This window comes from Homarus americanus, unplaced genomic scaffold, assembly GCF_018991925.1.
Source record: "Homarus americanus isolate GMGI-L3 unplaced genomic scaffold, GMGI_Hamer_2.0 scaffold58074, whole genome shotgun sequence".
In the NCBI taxonomy this organism is placed as follows: domain Eukaryota; kingdom Metazoa; phylum Arthropoda; class Malacostraca; order Decapoda; family Nephropidae; genus Homarus; species Homarus americanus.
In genome coordinates, this window is record NW_024729094.1 from 2,090,681 (window position 1) to 2,114,636 (window position 23,956).

At 41.3% G+C, this 23,956-nt stretch overlaps 1 protein-coding gene across 1 annotated transcript in view; it reads right to left on the reverse strand.

Moving 5' to 3' along the window:
- Positions 1 to 491: 491 nt before the first annotated feature.
- LOC121866307 (dnaJ homolog subfamily C member 28-like) overlaps positions 492 to 23,956 on the reverse strand; it is a gene marked incomplete at its 3' end in the record, with an annotated part of 45,296 nt that continues 21,831 nt past the window's right edge. Inside the window, 2 exon segments of the mRNA XM_042365916.1 lie at positions 492 to 700; positions 9,638 to 9,799. Of these exon segments, the coding sequence (XP_042221850.1) occupies positions 492 to 700; positions 9,638 to 9,799 (371 nt within the window).

Below are 23,956 nucleotides of genomic sequence, written 5' to 3' on the forward strand. Positions count from 1 at the left end.
GTAATTTGAAAAAATTTTGGTACGACTGGGGCGGTCGTATGTCCGGGTGGTCGTAAGTCGAGTAGGTCGTAAGTCGAGGAGTAGCTGTATATATAGGCCTACTGTATATATATAATACACACACACACAGGGTGTCCCCGGGTTATGAATGAGTTCCGTTCCTGAGGACCACATTTTGAAGAAATTTATTGCATTTTCTTGCTCCAAAATTCTTGCTTCAATTAATTGTTTATAAAACCACTTATTTCACCCTTGCTTTACTCTCATGTACTGTTCAGTAATATTGTACAGGTACATGGAAAATTAAATACATAAAGGAAAATGATTCTATATTCTTAAGCTTCATATTTATAATGTTCAATCCTTTGTTTTAAAGATTATTTCATAAAGCAGAATTTTGGTTGACAGATACTTTAATGTGCAACAAAAAACTTCAATAAATTCAAATAATGTTTTAATAGCTATAAGTACAGAAATATAAGTCATTTTACCGAGTACGAATCTTCTTTGCAGCAACTCTGTCTTTGTCAACCAGTGCAGTTTCTGGATACTGTGATGACAGTTTCTGTATTCTGTAATCTACAACATTGGTTGAGGCTCTCAGAGCCTGGTAGCTTGTGTACTGCTTCTGTCGTTGAGATGGTGTACCCATTCCAATTCCCTCGTAGTTCAGATACTGCCGGTGCTGTGGAGCTGTGTGCTGTAAGATGAATAAATCGTAAGTATACAGTACCGTACAGAACTTATTGGAACTTAATAAATGATGCAGACGACTCAAACTACTACAGTATACACAGTCCTGGAAAATCCACATGACATTACTTATACAGTACAGTACAAGGTATTGCCAGGAAGAATGGCAAAACAGCCAATTTTCTGAAAATCCTTTTTCTGTGGTCTCCTGTAGCCATACCCATGCTCTACCACATGGGACACTCAAACACAGGAATTGCGCCGATCAAGGCTTTTGTTGGGGTGTTTCATAACACATCAACTTTACTCTTGTGCGGAGAGAAATGTGAGAATGTGAACCCATGAGTGTGCGGCTAGCTCCATGAGAGGCCTCTCTGCCAATGGGTGATGCACTCACACCCTCAGTTCCCACTTCTCCCTCGTATTATGTTGTAGTGGAGTTTATGTCTGGATTTACCCCATTTTACTACATCCATTTTAAATCACACACAACATGGGTTAATATTTGTTATACTTTTTTATGTGTTTTATTGTTATTATTAATTATATTTTTCTCACAAAATGTTTTATAATTTTTTATTAGTACAGGTAATTATTACCATTAGCAATCAGGCATACAGTATTATGGAATGTTATACATTTTTTCCTCATACTGTATAATATGGACACGAAGTAGTACCTTAAGCTGTGTATTCTTATATTACTCTATTAATTATGTATAGTAAAGTATTACAGAACATGTATTAATCCTATGTAATATTTCCATTTATTATGCACCATGTTATGTATGTGAATTATCATATTTACATATTATGTATTCAGCTTGTGAATGCTGGCATCTGTACATGCCAGCGCGGAGTGATATAGAGAATGGAGATCGCTAGTCCTTATGGTGTGGAAGCCCACTGTCTATTAGTTCCTCTGTATATCTCCCGTACGAGAATAAGAACCTATTTTCAAGATAAGTGTTTGCGTATACCCTCAGTAGTGTAGAACATTTTGGGGGTATCAAAGACAAACATAGATGGCGCAGTGAGATTTCTCAGTGAGATTCAGAGTGAACTTAGCCTTCCCGCCGGACTGTGTTAATGGCGTCTCGTCTTCAGCTTCGCCAAGGATTTACAGCCAGACTACAAGCCTCAGGACTTACAGTGTTGTGAAGTGCTATGCTGTGTACAGTGCTGTGCTGTGAAGTGAAGTGTTCTGTGAAGTGCTGTGTTGTGTATTTTAATCAGAATTGTCTGTGCAAACTGCAGTCAGATGACTGACAGAGCTGCCCAGCAGTACAACCCCACCCGCCTACGGTCATTGGGTGACTGAGCAGCGAGCAGTGAGCGGTTCAGTTGCACTTGCGCCCAGCTGCCTCTACGTCTGGCAGCGCGCCAAGCCTTCCGGCAATGAGCCATACACACACACACACGCACTCACAGGCCCACTTTATATTAAATTCTTGTGTATTACATTAGACTTCTGTAATTCTGTGCATAGATTACGAGGGGTTGACCCGGTCTCTTGCACAGATAGAGTACAGAAGCTGTCGGCATGTCTCACAGGGATCAAAATGATACCCTGGACGATGGGGTTATGAGTTTAAGCTTGGGAGACCTCTCCCCACTCACACTCAGGCCCCACGCTCCCCACAGTGACAACGCCCAATCACCCACAGAATCTCCTCATTCGTCGCGAGCAAGCTCTCCTGCGGTGCCTGCGTCCAAAGATCTCCTTCAACTGATTAAGTGGATGGAAACTTCTCGACGCCAGGACTATGTTGCAAGGAGAGAAGAGGAAGAAATTCGGTACCGAGAGTCTGAAAGACGACGCCACGAAGATGAACAAAGACTCAGAGAACTAGAAGATATACGTAGAAGTGAGGATGACCTGAGAAGAAGAGAGGATCAAGCCAGATTTGAAGTCTTGATTTCTCTGTTAGCCTCCCCACCATCTACTGTACAAGATTCTTCTGCTACTACTAATGCTGATACAATTCCTCAAAAGGCTGCAGCACAAACGCCTCCCTCTCTGAAGTCTGACGCTTCATATCAGATATTTCGGGAATGGCGTCGACGTTGACAAGACTATGCAACAATGGTTGACCTGTCAAGTTTACCACAGCCTAAACAGATGATGCAGCTTCGTATGTGCCTGTCCTTAGAGACACAACGTACTCTCGAGCACACACTTCAGGTGCCTCCTACGACAACTCTGACGGTAGAGGCCGTGCTCGACAAGTTACAGGAACACGTTAAGGGTCAGCGCAACGAAGCACTCAGAAGGAGAGAACTCCTCCAATGTAAGCAGCTTGATGGAGAATCTTTTGATGCATTTTTCGTAAGACTGAAAAGATGTTCAGAGGAAGTTGATGTTTGTCCTGGAAATTCTCAAGTCTGTGAAGAGACACAACTCAAGACAGTTATTTTAACGGGTATTCGAGATGAAGAGCTAGATCAGCGTCTCATTTCACTTGACCCCACTTCCTCCCTTCAAGATGTTGTTACAATATGTCGAGCATACAAGGCCGCCAGGTGTGCGACTTCAGCTTTACGCTCACCTGACCAGGTGAGGGCAGTGTCTTCCTACAGAAAGGGTAAGAAGCAGCAAGGTAACTCCACCCCTCACCCTCCAGCTGCACCTTCAGCAACAGCTTTGTGAAACAGCTGCGCGAGACAGCATAATGCCTCCCAGTGCCCAGCTGCTCAAAGCGTGTGCAGAAGTTGCGACCGCCAGGGTCACTGGGCCTACACAGTCAAGTGCCCTGCTAGCAAAGTTCAGTGCAGACTTTGTGGTCGTGTGGGCCATTATGACAAATGTTGTCGCAAGAAGACACAGAAAGAACACCACCAAGGATCCAAGAAGTCATCCTCAGGTAGTGCTGTCGCGCACCCTCCTTCTGGCAAGCATCAAGACGCTGTGCCCAGTCGTTCCTGCCGTCGTGTACATTGTTCCACAGACACGACGCTCCAGCACATCAGTGTCGTCATTTCTCATGGTAACTTGTCATCCAGTCTTCAGATGTTACCTGACACCGGTGCTGACGTCTCAGTAATTGGTCCACAACACTTAGCAAGTTTGGGAATACCCTGGAGCAACCTACAGCCCCCTCCTCAGACAACGAAACTGACAGCTGATGGTTCCAAGATGGCTCTACCTTTGGTAAGCAGTCTTGCTCAGCCCGGATTGATGTTCATGATGGGATCCCGACTCCGCTTTTATCATATGGCCATTGTCAAGAGTTGGCCATTATTCCCAAGGAATTCCCTATCTCTAATAACACGTCCCCTCCTGATGCAAGAGATTACCTTCTCAAGGAGTTTGCTGACGTGTTGGTTACGAAGAAATCTTTGGGATCCACACCACTCAAACCGATGGTGGGTCCACCTATGAAGATTCATCTTAAGGATGGTGCCACACCTTTTGCCATCCACACCCCTCGTTTCATTCCTCACACCTACAAGGAGCTAGTTAGACAAGAGCTTGACTCCATGGTTGCTCAGGGAATCATCAAGCCGGCCAGAGACGAACCTTCACCTTGGTGCCACCCTCTCATCCCCGTCGCCAAACCTCGTGGTGGAGTACGGATCACCACCGATCTGTCAAAACTTAACCAGCAAGTTTCCCGTCCAGCCCACCCTTCACCCACACCCTTCGCAGCTGTTCGAAATGTGGACCCGAAGGCGAAGTTTTTTACAACGATGGACGCCTTGTGTGTTTATTGGCAGATCGAGTTGGCCGAAGAAGACCAGCATTTGACTACATTCATCACACCATATGGAAGATATCAGTATTGCAGAGGCCCCATGGGATTTGCTGCTACGGGCGATGCATTCTGTCAATGTGGTGACGCGGCCCTTCAAGGATTCACGAATTGTGTCAAGGTGGTTGATGATATTTTACTCCATGACGAAGACTACTGTGCCCACCTCTCCCGAATATATGAAGTTCTCACCAGATGTCGAAAGTATGGGATTACCCTCAACGCTGACAAGTTTGTAGTCGCCGCACCATCAGTGAACTTCTGTGGGTACATTCTCTCAGCATCAGGTATCGCAGCTGACCCGGAGAAATTAAGTGGAATCAGGGATTTTCCAACCCCTGCCAACCTGACAGACCTCCGTTCTTTTTTGGGTCTGGTCAATCAGCTGGCTGAATTTTCACCTGACATCTCCGCCGCAGCCCAGCCGTTACGCCCCCTGCTGAGCCCCAGGAGGACATTCCTGTGGACCCCAGATCATCAAGAGGCCTTCCAGCGAGTCAAGCAGGCCCTCTTAAGTCCACCTGTCCTCGCCTGTTACGACCCAGCCCTACCCACTGTCCTTCAGACGGACGCCTCCAGACTCTACGGCGTTGGTTACGCCCTTCTGCAGGACCATGGCGGTGGACAACTCCGCTTAATTCAGTGTGGATCCCGGTTCCTGACGGACGCCAAGACCCGATATGCCACGATTGAGCTGGAGATGTTGGCTGTTGCCTGGGCGATGGCGAAGTGCCGCTTCTACCTGATAGGGCTTCAGCACTTCACCCTCTTCACGGATCATTGCCCTCTTGTACCTATTATCAATGACTACTCTTTGGATGCAGTAGAGAATCCTCGCCTTCAACGTTTGAAAGAGAAGCTCTAGCCTTATCTCTTCACGGCTGTGTGGCGTGCGGGTAAGCTGCTGTGCATCCCGGATGCCCTGTCCCGCTCCCCTGTCAGTCGCCCCACCCCAGAGGACGAGATGTTGTGTTCTACAGCTGCTGCATCCCTCAAGTCAGTAGTCTCATTGAAGGCCGTCTTCACATCAGAAGCGTCTACAGCACCGGATGCAGACAAGACCCTTGAAGATCTCCGCACCGCAGCCCGGGCCGACCCTTCCTACATCCGGCTCGTCGACTGTGTGTCCCAGGGATTTACATCTAACCGATACAACCTTCATGAATCGCTACTCCCATACTGGAAGATACGCGAGGACCTCTATTGTGACGGAGACCTCGTCTTGTATGGTCTACGAGTAGTCATTCCTGCTGCCCTACGCCGCCATACCTTGACCCGCCTTCACGACAGCCATCGAGGAGTGGAGGCCACCAAGCGATGGGCGAAGCAGACTGTATTTTGGCCCGGAATCGACGCGGACATTGCAAGTACCGTCTCTGCCTGTGAGCCGTGCCAGATTCTGCAACCCAGCCAGCAACAGGAACCTTTAATGTGCGATGATAACCCTTCAAGACCCTTCGAGTCTGTGTCGGCCGACTTCTTTGCAGTGGCAGGGAAGTCCTTCCTCGTCATTGCCGACCGATTGTCTGGATGACCTGTTGTTGTCCCCTGTGGTAGTGATACAACGGCTACTGCTACCATCTGGAATTTCAGGCATTACTTCAGAGAAGTTGGTGTTCCCCTCCGTCTCAGGACTGATGGAGGACCCCAGTTCACCAGCCACGAGTTACGGGACTTCATGGACCGTTGGGGAGTCCGTCATGTCGTGACCTCGCCCCACTACCCCCAGGCAAATGGACACGCTAAAGCCGCAGTCAAGACTGTTAAACACCTGATCCTTAAGGTGTCACCCTCAGGAAATATCGACTGCGAGGATTTCGATCGAGGTTTGTTAGAGTTACGCAACACCCCGAACTTCACCGGACGCTCCCCGGCCCAGGTTCTATATGGACATCATGTCAGGTCTTGTGTTCCTGCCCACCCGAAGTCTTTTTCTCAAGAATGGCAAGCCAAGACTGAAGAATGTGACCGCCGTGCAGCAGAACGAGCCGCAGATGTCGCTGCTCGGTACGACTGTCATGCCCGCCCCCCTTCCCAGGTTGAGTATCGGCCAGCAAGTCAGGATTCAAGATCCGGTATCTCACTGCTGGGACAAGGTTGGGGTTGTCATGGGTATTGGCTGGTCCAGGGACTACCAAGTGCGTCTTCCTAGTGGTAAAGTATGGTGGAGGAACCGTCGTTTCCTCCGACCTGTGGAGCTGCCTAGTGTTGACTCTTCCCCAGTTGAGTCCCCTAATGTTGATGTCTTTAAAGCAAATCCATCCCCACCTTGTGTTTCTGCCCCGGTACTCTGCAGGTCCGAGCGACTCAGAAACAAAAGGTCCGCTCAAGATGAAACTATGAGCGTATAGGGGGGAGGGAGGTGTATAATATGGACACGAAATAGTACCTTAAGCAGTGTATTCTTATATTACTCTATTAATTATGTATAGTAAAGTATTACAGAACAAGTATTAATTCTATGTAATATTTCCATTTATTATGCACCATGTTATGTATGTGAATTATCATATTTACATATTATGTATTCAGCTTGTGAATGCTGGCATCTGTACATGCCGGCGCGGAGTGATATAGAGAGTGGAGATCGCTAGTCCTTATGGTGTGGAAGCCCACTGTCTATTAGTTCCCCTGTATATCTCCCGTACGAGAATAAAAACCTATTTTCAAGATAACAAGTGTTTGCGTATACCCTCAGTAGTGTAGAACATTTTGGGGGTATCAAAGACAAACATAGACATACATATTCATAAAATATTACCCCAAAATTACAAAATACAACATAAATCTGAAAATTTATAAAGATTTTGTTTGCGAGTTGCTTTTGTTCGTGAGTTGCAGACCAGGAAAGGAAGAAACTTCAAATGCTTTTTTCTCAAATCTTTGGTTCCACCAAGTCACCTTTTTCCTGGCAACACCTCATATTACACTAATGAGATAGACTTAAACCTCTCAGCCTCGCATGAATGGCGTCGAACATAAAAGTCGAAAAAACTTACGCTCAGCCCTGCGACGCCAATGGGCTATATTTTCAAATAACTCAAAAACTCTTCAGTGAAACTGACTGAACTTTGGATACCATTTGACAGACGTCATTTTCTTTGTGTGGGTCTTATCACCTTCCCTTAGATGGTCTTGGTCATCGTGTGAGTGGCAGCGCAGCATGAAGCCAGTGTCGCTTTGGCCATTAGAGTGAGAGGAGGGTGTGCTGCTCGGCCCTTTAATTATTCCATGAGTTTTTGTTATATCATTTTTCCTTATTACCACGATATTCTACATGCTTTGTTCTTTATCTTGGTATAAAGTACATATCTTTAAACACCATAATACAAAGAAAATGTGAATGGAAATTGAGATGTTACTAAACATTTTTCTACTTTTTCAAATTTTACTCGAAAAAAAGTGGCTTAAATTTCAAGAATTTTAAATTTTTTCTGGTTTCATACAATTTTTCAAACACTTTTATGCCATACTAGACCCTATTACAATTAACAAAACAATTCCATGGCAAAGAAATGAGCCCTAAATAAAAAAAATAAAAAATTCAAAGATTTTTTGGCAAAAACCTCCGAGGCGGAGTGTAAGTTTTCGTGCACGTATGTGTCTTAGGCTCTGAGGCTGAGAGAGTTAAGAGACCATGCATCATGGAGAGGTGGAATCAGGTAATTACAGTTAACCCACACAGGTGTGGAAGATGTCCATAAAACAATGATGTCCTGCTGCTACTGTGTAAATGTACAATACTGTACGAGTATTCTGCTTCCTCTCTACTCCACCCACGCCCAGCCATCTACAACACCTCAAGAGCCCCAACTACAAAGCAGAGTCCACACACACATACATACACTGGTCATACTAGCTTCACACATCCAACCTGGCCAGTCACATATTTGTGTCATTTTCTCACACAAATTGAAAGTGTGGTAGAAAGGGTTGTCACATAATAGTGGAATCAAATTAAACAAAGTCACATAAAGCAATGGCCGCCTGTACTGAAATTAACAAAGTTAACACTGATAGTTATGGTGTACCTGTACAGGTGCATTTCATTTCTCAGAATTTACTCTATCCAATAATCAGTCATGCAAGACCACCACAAAAAATAGTAGCACACATTACAATAATATGTAACTACAGGTATCTCTTGCTATACAAATGTTCAAGATACTAAAATTTGTTCAAAAGAATTTCCTAAATTACCAACTCTTTTTTCATGTTACAAAAGCTTTCTCCACTTATACGAAACTGGGTCCCAGCAAAAATTCCAATCACACACCCTCAAGAGTCAACTGGGGCGACCACAACCCCCTTGCGCTCTCCCTACCAGGCTGAGATAGAAGTTATGTTATGGTTACTTTTCAACTCATAATTTTGGGTAGATAAACTTAACTATCTAACTTGTTTTTTACTGAGTTACATGCACACACAATCCTACATACATAAAGTGCAAAAGAAAAGTAAAAGAAATAACTATCACAAGGTTAAAAACATGAAGGGAATAAACATTTCTTTGAGAGAGGGAGGGGGAGCGTCCCAAACCAAGCTGGGTTGTTACGGCGAGGCCTGAGATTGGCCAATTGTGACGCAGCCAGCACCTGTGCAAATGGCAGATGTGTTAAGCTTTGATTATGCCTTTCCTTAACCCTTATGGCGCTGCAAGATATTACTATACAATGAAATGACACGCTAGTGCCGGCCAAAAAATAAAAAATAAATAAATAAAAATCTTGCAGAAATTGGCTGAGAATGGTCAAAAACCTTTATAAAACATAAAAATTCTACTTGGTGAGCTCTGGCAATCCAAATTTAAATTTATGTACAGCTGCTTGCATTTTGTGAGATGTGGCAAGTCTGTGTTTCTTTAATGTTGCATTAAACTCCCAAAATGGCTATAAGAAACATCACAATAGTAGCCAGATAAAAGATGCTTGATAAGCATTTCACAGAGTTGCCACATCTCATAAAAATCACCAGCCACTGTACCAGGTACAGCATAAGTGCGGGCAGCTGTACTGTACATAGATTTAAATCACCATCATTACATCTTTAAACTTTTTTTATAAACTGTGACTAATGCCAATGACAACAATGAGCAGTATAATCCTTATGGGCATCTCACCTTAACAGACACTACAAGAACTGCATTAAAGAAAACTAATGTCGACATCACTCGTGAATTACACTGATTCTTACATTAATGTCAAATATTTTTTCTGCATTTTCATCTTCTTCTTCTTCTTTTGTTTCCATCCTCCTCCTCTTATCATAATAAAGTCCATATTCTCCTTCACAGTTATTGTGATTTCTTCGGTCATCACTAAATTTCTCCAGCAGTTTACGGTAAGCTCGCTCTATCTGCAAAAATAAGTAAAAAAATATTGATTTATACAAATTGGGCAATGCAAACTACTTCTACCAGTAATATTATATCTAACTATACACAGTTGGTTAACTTATAATCATTATACGTTGAACATTACAGTACAATCTGTAAACTCCCTCTAACCTGGACTTGCTTAATCCAGATCCCCTTGCAAACCGGACAAAGGTCCAACACCAGACACATGTATCCCCAACCCAGAAGAATAGTACAGTTCTGTACAACCAAAATCCAGTTAAAATGAGGGAAAGTTCATGAAACCAGGGGCTGCCACTGTGGTGGCACAGGAGGGTAATCCAATAGCTGCCTAAGAAATATGAATAGTGTACAGTTCACAACTTTATACAGGTAGTCCCCGACTTACGACTGCCTCAACTTACGTCCATCGGTACTTACGACCTGCTCTGACCTTACGACCGTCAGGACATACGACCGCCGCAGTCGTGACCAATTCTATTTTATTTTTTTCAAATGACGCGCGCATTTTCTATACCGAAACGTTTCCAGTTAATGTAGTCTCCATGTATAATTAGAAAATTATGGGGGGCCCCATGTGCATTCAGCTGACTGCATTAAAGGTAAGTGCTCAGTCACACTGTATCCATTCCTCATTATTTATAACTTTTAGGGTACTGTATTTCATTGTAGATTTTTTTTTTAATTTTAATTTTTTTTAATTTTTTTTTTATTTATGTCGGACTTATGACCATTCGGACTTACGACCTGGATTTGGGTCCCTAACCCCGTCGTAAGTCGGGGAGCACCTGTACAGTAACAGTGGGGTCTTATTTTATGCAGGTCTCGCGTGTGCGGTTATCGCTTACGCAATTGACTGAAATGTGACCATAGTTGTAGCTTATGCGAAAAGCCATGGGTAGTGTGGGTAGCGGTATGGAAATAATTTAGTGATCTTTTGCTTATTTAGGTTAATTTGATAAAAAGAAGGCTCTGGAGCACTCGAATTACCAAAAAAACTGGTGCTTAAGAGATGGTGAATGATGGCAACATTGTTATGGAGAGCTTAAGTCGGAAATCCCCCATCCTCTTTAATTTTCCACCTTGCAATACAGTCATGCGCCGGTTAACGTCCGACCGAACAACGTCCGATCGCATATACGTCCGTGCCCCCCCCCCCACAAAAAAAAATCCATGACGCCTGCCGGACCACCACTCCACGACCCCCTGACGGAGACATGATGATCCTCCCCATACGGGTCAAATATTATGTGTTAAAGGAATATGCTTCCTTCCTTAGGCTCTTTTTAAACATTTGCCTCCAGGTGTAATGTTAACCTACATCTATTGAGGATAAAATCTTTCACCTACAAATTGACAATAACACATTTGATGTAATCAGACATATCTAGTTGCCTCAACAATTGCAACCCCAGTTGCAATTGGGGTTGTAATTTCAAATTCTGTGGCATTACTAAGGAATAACGAAGTCTCTGATGCACTCTAAGATTAAGAGAGAAAACGAAGGACTCAGGCGTCCTGATGTGAGAGAAAACGGACTCGTATGATGGGGGACCAAATAAAAAAAGCACAGCTACATGTTTTGTGGACTACAGTATTAAGCGTACCGTTTTCATCACTTTGTAATAAACCTAGCCATGCCTGTGTGTGTTTATGATATTTACCATAACATTATATGTACAGTGAACCCTCACTTTACGCGGTCAATAGAACCCAAGGAGGCCCGCGTAAGCGAGAAACGCGTAAAGAGAACAACATAACATATGGGATTAAATGAAATAGAGACCAGATGACCCCCAAACTCCACTTTTTCCGACACAATACCTATGTTCTAGTAAAAACAACATCTTAATTTTATGATGGTACATGCACACAATTAATATTTAAGAGAAATAGAGAAATACAGTCGCCAAGTTAATGTCCATTCAAATAATGGACTCAACTCCCTCCCCCTCTTCTCACACTCGCTGGCTCCTCCCTCTCTGAGAAATGTTTGGGGGAAAACCACTAGATTTTAAGGTATAGTAATAAATAATACCTCAAACTAAAGTTAGGATAATATAATTGACATTGCTGGATTCCTTGTAAGACCAGGAATATTTTGAATATAAATGTCATATATTTTGCACAAAAAAGTAACATATTTACTCAGAGTAAACAAAATACTTACATTAGATCTAAAATTTGCATGTCTAATGCAAAATCTATGATGTTTATATACAAAATGATCATCAAATTGTAAGAATTCCAGCAATGTAAATTATATTCTGGCCGGGAAATTTGTATGAATTTTATGAGCTAAAACAAATATCTTCAGTTAATAAAAAAAAAAATATTCTTCACGACACTATCTGTCAATCAAAACACCCCACCTTGCCTCCCCACCTCTTCCCACCACGCCAGCTGGGACGGTCGGTCCCTCCATCTCCCCCCACCCCCCACCTTCCCTCCCTACCAGAGAAATGTTTGGGAGAAACCAGAATATTTACCTATTTAGTAATAAATAATACCTCAGACTAAAGTTAGGATAATATAGTTCACATTGCTGGATTCCTTGCAAGACCAGAAATATTTTGAATATATACATCATATATTTTGCACAAAAGATAACATATTTGCTCTGAGTAAACAAAATACTTACAGTAGATCTAAAATTTGTATGTCTAATACAAAATCTATGATGTTTATATTCAAAATGATCATCAAATTGTAAGAATTCCAGCAATGGAAATAATATTCTGGTCTGGTAATTTGTATGAATTTTATGAGCTAAAACAAATATCTTCAATAAATAAACAAAATATACTTACCCAAATACTATCTGTCAATCAAAATACCCCACCTCCTCCCCCTCTTCCCACCTGCTCCCTGGGTCCCTCCCTCCCTCCCTACCCCTCACCCCCACCTTCCTTCCCTACCAGAGAAATGATTGGGTTATAACAGTATATTTACATTTTTAGTAATAAATAATACCTCAGACTAAAGTTAGGAAAATATAATTGACATTGCTGGATTCCTTGCAAGACCAGGAATATTTTGAATATACACATCATATATTTTGCACAAACGATAACATATTTGCTCTGAGTAAACAAAATACTTGCATTAGATCTAAAATTTGTATGTCTAATGCAAAATCTATGATGCTTATATTCAAAATGATCATCAAATTGTAAGAATTCCAGCAATGTAAATTATATTCTGGCCGGGTAATTTGTATGAATTTTATGAGTTAAATAAAAAAATTATACTTCACCCGCATATATGAGTAGAGAGTAGCTGCACAGCGTAAAGTGGGAATTCCGGTTCTGGCAGGGTACCGCAGAAACGTAGAAACGCGTAAAGTGAAAGTGAAACCGTAAACCGAGGGTTCACTGTATATTTAGTGGGTATAAATGGTCGTAAAATGGGAAACTTGGGGTTGGGTCTTGGGTGCCTGAAACCACTTAGAATAAATCCCATAGGTTCTGCACTTTCGTTATAGGGGGGGTCCCAATTAGGCGCGATAACCAAGGGATGACTGTACTGTACAGTGAACCCTCACTTTATGCGATTAATTCAACCCACGGCGACCCGCGTAAAGTGAGAAACGAGTAAAGTGAACAACATAACATATGGGATTAATTGAAATAGAGACCGGGCCGACCCTCCAAACTCCACTTTTTCAGACACAATACCTACGTTGTAGTAAAAATAACTTCTTAATTTTATGATGGTATGCACACATAATTAATAATTAAGAGAAATATCAATAATATTAGGTTTTTAACACTTACATTAGTAGAAAAGATGGCTGGGCACACGGGGATGGGGGGTTGGTTCCGAGGCAGAGGGCAGATTATTGGCCCTCACCTGTATCACTTGTATCAATTGTATCACTATTCACCACAGAGGGTTGCAGGGCCTCTTTGTCAAACCCCTCAAAGTCCATATAAGTCCATATCCTCACTATCATTATCACTATCACTGACTTGGGCCGGCTGTGGTGGGTGGCGGGTGAAGAACTCGGTAATGCTTTGATGACTGGGCAACCTTGTGCGCACCCTGCTCGCGCCGCTCTCTGCGTAAAAGGGTACACGCACCGCGGAAAGTGAGCATTCCGGTTTCGGCAGGGTACCGCGTAAACGTGGAAACGCGTAATGCGGGACCGCGTAAAGCGAGGGTTCACTGTACTGTATATACTTGTGACACTGGCCAGTTGCTTCTGGTGTTATGGTACAGGGGTACCAAGTGACAGCACTAGGATCCCGCTTCCTCTATCAAGGAATAAACAATTAAAATTTAAATTGAAAAAAAAAAAACATTCAAATAATGGGACATAGCGAACCTAAATGGCCCTAGAGCGGGCACATATGCATCGCGTATTCTTATAGATTGTGCTGCCAGGCGTATGTTATCTAGTGAATTTAGTCAATATTGTACAGTAACAATGGACCTAAGTGCAAACCTGTATTGAACATGTACTAAATGATTACGGTACTAAAATTGTTATGTCTATTGCAAATATGGCTTGTTTATACAGGTAGTCAAATAAATTACTATCTTACATGAATCCCTCCAATGTAAGTTATATTCACCCAGGTCGTTTGGGTGGAAAATTATGAGAAGAGCTTAGTCACTCTTAAGTAATGATAAATAAACACGCAGGCCTTCAGCGACAACTGTCAAATCATATCTCATATAAATAAACAAACAAACGCCAGACATTGTCACCTCACCTCCTGCCCTAGCCTCTTCCCACCCTCCTTGTGTTCCCAGACAAAAGATTGGTGATTCCTTTATGTTTATTTTATATAATATCTCAGACTAAAGTTAGATAGTATAATTTGCATTGCTGAAATCCTTGCAAGACAGAGATTAATTTGAATATAAGCATCATATATTTTGCTCAAGATATAAAAAATGTAGTACATTAGTGTACAATACTGTAGTTTATTATAAAAGTTTTTCAATGTATTTTTGGGTAGATTTACATAAATTTCTTCATTTATTTTCATCCATTTACATGCACACACATACTAAAAGAAACGTAAAAGAAATAAATTACCTTAGTGCATAACTGGAGTGCACATGTACTAATTTGATTACGGTACTAAAATTGTTATGTCTAGTGCGAATTACAACATGTTTATATTCAAATAAATCAGTATCTTACAAGAATCCCAACAATCTTAATTATATTCTCCTAGGTCATATCACTGGCATTTTAAAATGAGAGAACCTTAGTACAGTGAGTTCTGCTATAACGCAACGCGAATTGGCTCTAACGCGATTTATGAATAGAGGAACTATATTTGTATAATCTAACGCTTGTTTGCTGTAACGTGATTTTTGCTTACTACAGTAAAAGTAAAAAAATCCGGATGCCAGAAATCCGGACCACCCGAGAATCCGGACTTTTCAAAAACGATTTTTTTTTTTTAGAGGGTTTTTTTGTGTATGTGCGTATGCGTGAGCGCCACAGCTGCACAGCGACAACAAGCGACCATGTGGTCGCCACTTTAAAACCAGCAATCAAACTGTGACAACATACCGTATATACTCGTCTATAACTCCCCCTCGTTTATAGGTCGACCCTGATTTTTTGACCAAGAAATCGTTAATTTACGATATTCCTCATTTATAGTTCGACCCATGTTTTTGAGGGTAATGGAGCAACAAAACCTTCACTAAAAACGCTCTACGTCCTATAAACTGAGGCTCGCCGTGCATGAAACACGAGTGTCGAAGGCAAATTGTTTACCATTTATTATTACGACACTTTACACTGAAACGCGGGTAGTTTCAACAAAAATATTGTATATTTTCATTCAAGTACAGTGACCCCTCGTTTAACGAACACCTCGGTTAACGTAATTTCGATTAACGAACTGCCTTCCATAAGGATCTTCAATTCGGTTAACGAACAAAAATTCGGTTAACGAAGTTCTTACGAACCGACCTCAACATGTTTTCGCTTGCACTGACCGGGCAACCAGCTTTAGTATCAGTCCGCCAATACATTAATCGGTTCTAGGGCTTAAATTCCTTACTATTTTAGTAAATATCAAGAAGTTTATACTATTCAATAATTTTAAAAGTTTAATATTCAATTTTTTAGTCATTTTAACAATTATTGAACATAATTGGAGGTAAAGTGACTAGTTTAATGCGCGGCATCCAGCCTCTTAACACAGCAAACAGGCGTTAGTCTCTCTCTGTTTTCACTGGAGGTAACATCTTGCTTGAGACTCTCTTCAACTAAATGCTTTTTTTCTGTGTTCCAAGCAAATTATTGGTCATTTTGAAATATATTTTACATATTGACAATATATAATGCAGTGCAGTGTTGATTTAAAGAAAATAATCTTGAATTACACCAGAGCTAAAATTTTATGGGTGAAATGGCGCCATGGGGTGACTTCTCTTCCACCCCAATGCCTTCTCTTCTTCCTTCTCCTCCACCCCCATTCTAAATCCCATCATCATGATCATCATCCAGGAGCCTTCTACATACACACCTCAAAGTAAATGAACTTTTCTACCATTTTTGTTGAATTTAGGACATTTTCGGTGAGCTGGAACCAATTACCCAAAAACCCATTGAAACAATGGTTTCGGTTAACGAACTTTTCGGTTAACGAACGACCTTCTGGAACGGATTGAGTTCGTTAACGGAGGGGTCACTGTACAGTGGGGTATGCTATAACGAACGGATCCTATTACGAATATTCCTATAACGAACGGTTTTACCTATAAAATTGAGAATGCTATAACGAACGAAACTCCTACAACAAACATTATTTAATTTTTTTTTTTTTTTTTCTAATTTATTGTTTTTTTATTACAAATGTTAATGATATTCTTTATTTCAGGGGTTTAGATGCATATTTATGCACTTTTTTACAATTTTTACAATTTTATATTATATTTTTCAGTGTTAAGTGGTTGTATTTGGGGGCCTGGAACGGATTAATCCTATAACGAACCAATGCTATAACGAACAAGGTTCTAGAACCAATTAGATTCGTTATAGCATACCCCACTGTATATATTCAAGTCAATTAGGAGGGAATATTATTGAAATACAACAGTTTTTTAACTAAACCATTCGAAAAGCGATTACGGTAACATCTTTTGAACGAAAGAAAGTAAAAGTCATTGTTTTCGTCACGATTTTATCCCACTTTCCACTGTAATACGTACGTAATTTCAGGAAAATATTACATTTCCGTGAATGTATTATATCAAGCACAGTATGAATAGAATATCATTGTAATATAACAGAATTTTAACCGAAAACTATTAAAAAAACGAGTAACATCTCAAGAACAGAAGCTTAGGTAAAGTCTTTTGTTTTCGACATGTATTTTATCCTATTTTACATTGAAATACGTCACGTTTCCGCAAAACTACTATTTATTTCCGAGAATATATTCATTCAGGCGCAGTTTAGGTAAAATATACGTGTGATGTAATAATTTAACTGAAAACGATTCGAAAAACACGTACCCTCTAGCCCTGTTCAAAGAGAGGACTGGGAGAAGCTGTTTGGTGTTGCAGACGATGACAAGGAAAATTATTTGATGGATTTTAATGAAAATATTCAGAAATATGGTATCGTAGTATTTATTAAAGTCAATTAGGATAGAATATTATTGTAATACAACAGTTTTTGAACTGAAAACCATTCGAAAAGCGATTACGGTAACATCTTTTGAACGAAAGAAAGCGAAAGTCATTGTTTTCGTCACGATTTTGTCCCACTTTCCACTGTAATACGTACGTTCAGCAAAAATATTACATTTCCGTGAATGCATTATATCAAGCACAATATGAATAGAATACCATTGTAATATAACAATATTTTGAGTCCTACTCTTTCCATTTACAGAGTACTGTACAAGCCCATAATAATGGCTCCTAAAGTAGATAAACTTCATTGTGTGAAGAGAAAGAAGAACACGTTGAAATTGAGTGACAAACTTGAAATAATTAAGAAACTAGAACGTGGTGTGAGCAATACTGTTCGAATGGAAACATACGACATTGGAAAGTCTACAATTTATGATATATAAAAGGGAAAGAATAAAATTTAGAATTCACAGCTTTTTCATTAAAACTGCTGGTTTTGATAAATGAAGCATGCTATATTTGCTAATGAATAAACTATCAAAATGTACCTGTTCATCTCTTCATTATTCTTCCTTAAATTTGAATTTAAAAAGGACTGCCTGAGAATCCAGAAAATCCGAAAATCCGGACCGACCCAATCCCCAAGTAGTCCGGATTTTTGGACTTCTACTGTATTTCTCCAACTTTGTGGTATTAACTGTGAATATGGTAAAGAAGAATATCTCCAAGAAGCGTTCTGGTGATCGCATTCCCGGTGATGATCGTAAAAGAAAGGCTATAACCCTTGAAGAGAAGCTCGATGTTATCAACCTCAAAATCACCCTTCTCCCCCATCAAGTTATATTCATATTTTTTCAAGTTAAAGTGTTACATTTACTGAATGATTTCATTATTAGATATGAATGTAACATTTATTTAGACTGTGCTATCCTTTGTGTTAGGCTAACTACTAAATTTTTTTTGATTTCGAGTAGTAATCTGCACCTAACTCTATTTTCTCCTTAAGCCCTGTTATTTTTATTACGCGAATTTCTATAACACGATGTTTTACAAGAACACAACTATCGCGTTATAGCAGAACTGACTGGACTGTTAAATAAACACACAGAGACCTTCGGCTCAAACTTATCACCTCAACCCCCCACCCCCCCAACCCCTCGCTGACTGGCTGGCTCCGTCACTTAAGAACTGATTAATATACACGCGTTAGACCTGGGCCTGTGCCAACTGTCAAACGTACTACCTCCCCTCCCCCCACGCCCCCTCGCTCGCTCCCACCCTCTCTCTCCCCCATCTGCCCGGCGTTGCTGGAATCCTTGTAAAACAGTGAATAATTTTAATATAAACGTCATGTATTTTGCACAAAAGATAAAAATTAATCACCTGTATCACATTACAGTAGTGATTTAACAGTAAAAGTGTAATGTACGTATACTGTATAGTATTCCACATACACGTAAGTATAAATACAAAGTTTATGTGATGATCGGACAACGTCCATTTCGGATAACGTCACGTTTCCAAGAACGTATCTAGGACGTTAACCGGCACATGACTGTATAGACAACACAGATCCTCACAGAACTTGGAATTTCAGCCAAACCAGACAGACCTATCCCCCAATTAGCCCGAATTTGAGGAACTACCGTACAGTACAGTGATCCCTCGGTTAATGAACGCCTCGGTTAACGAAATATCGGTTAACGAATTACCTTCCATAAGAATCTTCAATTTGGTTAACGAATTCCTTGCGAATTCTTCTCAACATGTTTTCGCTTGCTCACCAGCTGGAATATTAGTCCGCCAATAGAGTAATCGGTTCTAGGGCTTAGTAGGTAGTAGGCGGCTACCAAACAGGGAGGTACTACCGCCTGGGAAGATATTGGAAGCATAATGTGTTGTCTAATGGTAGACCCTGCTGTTATATGGCATCACAAAAATTGTGACCAAGTCCCAGGTTGCTGATCTATCTTTCTGCCTCATTTACACACAATTGCAGGGTCTCAACTGCCTCTCTTACTATTGACAACACCACAAATAAAACCGTACTCAATCTTGATCTGTTTTATTCATTCTATTTTATTCTCCTATGTCAGTTGATATTAATACTGAAGCGGGGCCTTCTCGGATGGGTCCCACTGGTCGGGAAGGTTGTGGACCCCAGGGCCAACCTGATCATCATCAAGCTACTGGGGCCTCAACTGACGCCACCGTGGTAGCTGGAGGATCGGCTTTTTTCACACTTCATTTTTCCAACATTCGGGGACTGAGATCCATTTTTTCTTCTGTGGAGCACCATCTATCAACCTCTTCCCCTGACCTCTTACTACTCTCCGAACTTCAACTGACCAAAGCAGCTTCACCCAAACCTTTTCAAGTCTCTAACTACAACCTTTATACCTACTTCCGTTCTAAGGGAAGTGTATGCGCCTACTGCAACACACGTACACCTATAGCTCGACTCACGGATCTTGAATCTCCCCTTTATGATGTCATCTGGCTCAAAATATCTCTTCCTACTGTGACTATTTTTCTTTGTTTCCTATACTGTTCTCCCAACTCTACCAACTATTTCGAACTCTTTGACTATCTCACTTCTTGCCATGAGTCGTTGCTATCCACACACCCCAACACCGAGATCCTCTACCTAGAGGATTTCAATGTACATCACAGAGAGTGGCTTGGCTCTGCAAGGGATGACCCAGGTGGAGCTGAGGCACTCTCTTTTTCCTTACTTAATGATTTGGAACAAATAATCAAACACCCTACACGCGTTTCTGATAGACACGATCAACTTGCTAACATTCTTGATCTTTGTTTTACCTCTAACCCCTCTCACTATTCATACTCAATTTTTGCCCCCTTAGGGTCTTCTGATCACAACCTTATTTCTATTAAATCAAACTGGGCACGACCATCTCCCCCACCCCCCTCTAAACGTCAACTATGGCACTCTTGGAGGGCAAGCTGGCAATCCTTGTGAGAATTCTTCACCGACTTTCCTTGGGATGAATGTTGCTTTTCCACTCGGGATGCCTCGGTATGTGCTGACAGCATTGCTGGGGTTACCAGGTATACAGGGCGGTATGAGTGCATTTATCCCATCTTCTACCAAAACTTTCACATTACAATCATGGTTTGATCGCTCCTGCTCTTTTGCTTGCAGGGTGAGAGATAGGGCATATCGAGCTATGAAACTATCTCCTTCTCCTATTACCCACACCTCTTTCATTACTTCTAGGAATCGTTGTAAGGCTATTCTTTGTAGGGCCAAGCGGAATGATATTAAAAGAAACACCGCTGTCCTCACTAATTCTTCCTCTAGTAAATCCTTCTGGTCCTTAACTAAAAACATCTGTAACAACTTCTGCACACCTTCTTTTCCTCCCCTCTTCCATCCCAATAACTCTATAGCCAACTCTCCCCCTGACAAAGCCAACCTCTTTGGCACCTTATTCTCCTCAAATTCCACCCTAGACGATTCCCACTCTATCCCTCCTACCCCTGCACCTCCTACTGAACCTGGGCAGTTTCCTATAATCTCCACTCGCAGGGTTGCCGGTGTGTTATCCAGGTTGGATGTGAGTAAGGCGCATGGACCGGACGGAATACCCCCTCGTGTTCTGGGGGAGTGTGCTGAAGCCCTGGCCCGTGCTTGCTCGCCTCTTTTGCCTTTGCCTCAAAACCCAAACTTTTCCTTCTTCTTGGAAGCATGCCTTGGTTCAGCCCATCCCGAAGAAGGGTGACCATTCTAATCCCTCTAACTATCGGCCCATTGCCCTAACTTCATCCCTCTCTAAGATTTTCGAAACTATCTAGAACTCCCATTTTCTCTGTCACCTTGAACGCCTTTCTCTTTTGTCGGATCACCAGTATGGCTTTCGCCAGGTGAGATCTACTGGTGATCTGCTCTCCTATTGCACCCATCTTTGGTCATCCTCTCTTAGGGATTATGGGGAAACTTTTGTCGTGGCTCTCGACATCTCCAAAGCATTTGACAGGGTATGGCACATGTCTTTGCAATCTAAACTTCCCTCTTTTGGTTTCTCTCCCCCACTTTGTTTTCTCATCTCTAGCTTCCTTGAGAACCGATCCATGGCAGTTGTTGTCGAAGGATCGGTTTCTCGCTCTTTCTCTACCAGTAGTGGCGTCCCACAGGGTTCTGTTCTTTCACCAACTCTCTTCCTTCTTTTTATCAATGATTTACTTCACACTACAACTAATTCTATCCATTCTTACGCTGATGATTCTACTCTTCACTCTTCCTCACATTTTCCCCTTCCTCCTAACTCTCAAACTAGATCTGTTTCTAAAACTGATATCATTACTTCTATCAACGCGGATCTGTGCAGCATCTCTGAATGGGGAGGTACAAACTTGGTTAAGTTCAATAGTAATAAAACTCAATATTTACCAATTACACTTTGTAAATTAGACGATCTCCCACCAATTACATTTCAGGACGCTATCATCCTCCCAAATTCTGAAATAAATATGTTAGGCCTCACCATTTCCTCCAATATGTCCTGGAAATCACATATCCTTAGTATAACTAAAGCTGCCTCCCGAAAGTTGGGAATGCTGTACAGATGCCGCAGCTACTTCACTCCTGAGCAGTTGCTCCAAGTATATAAGGGATTCATTCGTCCTAACTTGGAGTACTGCTCTCATATCTGGGGTGGCTCTTCTTCTGTCCAACTATTAGACAGGGTGGAATCAAAGGCATTTCGTCTTATTAACTCTCCCCCTTTAGTCGACAATCTCTCTTCCCTTTCTCTTCCCCGCAATGTTGCTTCACTCTCTCTCTTTTACAGGTACTTTAACGGGCAATGTTCGGTGGATTTGGCATCTTGTGTACCGCCGGTAAGGCCGTGGGATCGTAACACATGTCTTGCCCGCGGTGCCCACCGTTTTTCTGTGGATGTCGGTCACAAGAGAATAACCCGTTATAGTACCTCCTTCTTTCCTCACACAGCCAAACTGTGGAATGCTCTGCCTTCTTCTGTGTTTCCATGCTCTTAAAATCTGTCTCATTTTAAAAAGCTGGCTTTCCGGCATCTTCGTGATGTAGATTAATACAGTACAGTGAACCCTCACTTTACGCGGTCAATTGAACCCAAGGAGGCCCGCGTAGAGAAACGCGTAAAATGAACAACATAACATATGGGATTAAATGAAATAGAGACCGGCTGACCCCCAAACTCCACTTTTTCCGACACAATACCTATGTTCTAGTAAAAATAACATCTTAATTTTATGATGGTACATGCACACAATTAATATTTAAGAGAAATAGAGAAATACAGTCGCCAAGTTAATGTCCATTCAAATAATGGACTCAACTCCCTCCCCCTCTTCTCACACTTGCTGGCTCTTCCCGCTCTGAGAAATGTTTGGGGGAAAACCACTAGATTTTAAGGTATAGTAATAAATAATACCTCAAACTAAAGTTAGGATAATATAATTGACATTGCTGGATTCCTTGCAAGACCAGGAATATTTTGAATATACACGTCATATATTTTGCACAAAGGATAACATATTTGCTCTGAGTAAACAAAATACTTGCATTAGATCTAAAATTTGTATGTCTAATGCAAAATCTATGATGCTTATATTCAAAATGATCATCAAATTGTAAGAATTCCAGCAATGTAAATTACATTCTGGCCAGGTAATTTGTATGAATTTTATGAGCTAAATAAAAAAATTATACTTCACCCACATATATGAGTAGATGCACCGCGTAAAGTGGGAATTCCGGTTCTGGCAGGGTACCGCGTAAATGTAGAAACGCGTAAAGTGAAACCGCGTAAAGCGAGGGTTCACTGTATAACTTTTTTTCTATATTTACAATTTCTTTCCGTTCTTTTTTTTCCACCCCCTAGGCTCCGTTGTGGGTCGTTTGACCTGTGCTCGGGTGGGCTAATTCCCGTAAAAAATAAAAAATAAAAAAATCAAGAAGGTTGTACTATTCAATAACTTTAAAAGTTTTATATTAAAATTTTTAGTCATTTTAACAATTATCGAACATAATTGAAGTACAGGAAACTAGTTTTTAGCACAAGAAAGAGCCACTTGACTCACCCAGCAGGTGTCAGTTTGTGTCTCTGCTCAGTGAAGGTAACATCTTGCTTGAGACTCTTGAACATAAACTATTTTTAAATTTTTACAGTACAGTTATTGGTCATTCAGAAGTTTATTTTACATATTGACAATATATAGAGCAGTGCAGTGTTGATTTAAAGAAAATAATCTTGAATTACACCACGTGAACTAAAATTTTATGGGTGAAATGGCGGCATGAAGCATGGGGTGATTTCTCTTCCACCCCCACTTCCTTCTTTTCTCCCTTCTCCTCCACCCCCACTTCTAATTCCAATCATCATCATCATCATCAACCAGGAGCCTTCTACATACACACCTCAAAGTAAGTGTACTTTACTGCATTTATTTTTAGTTTGTATGTAATTTTCGGTGAGCTGGAACCAGTTACCCAAAATCCCATTGAAACAATGGTTTCGTTTAACGAAATTTTCGGT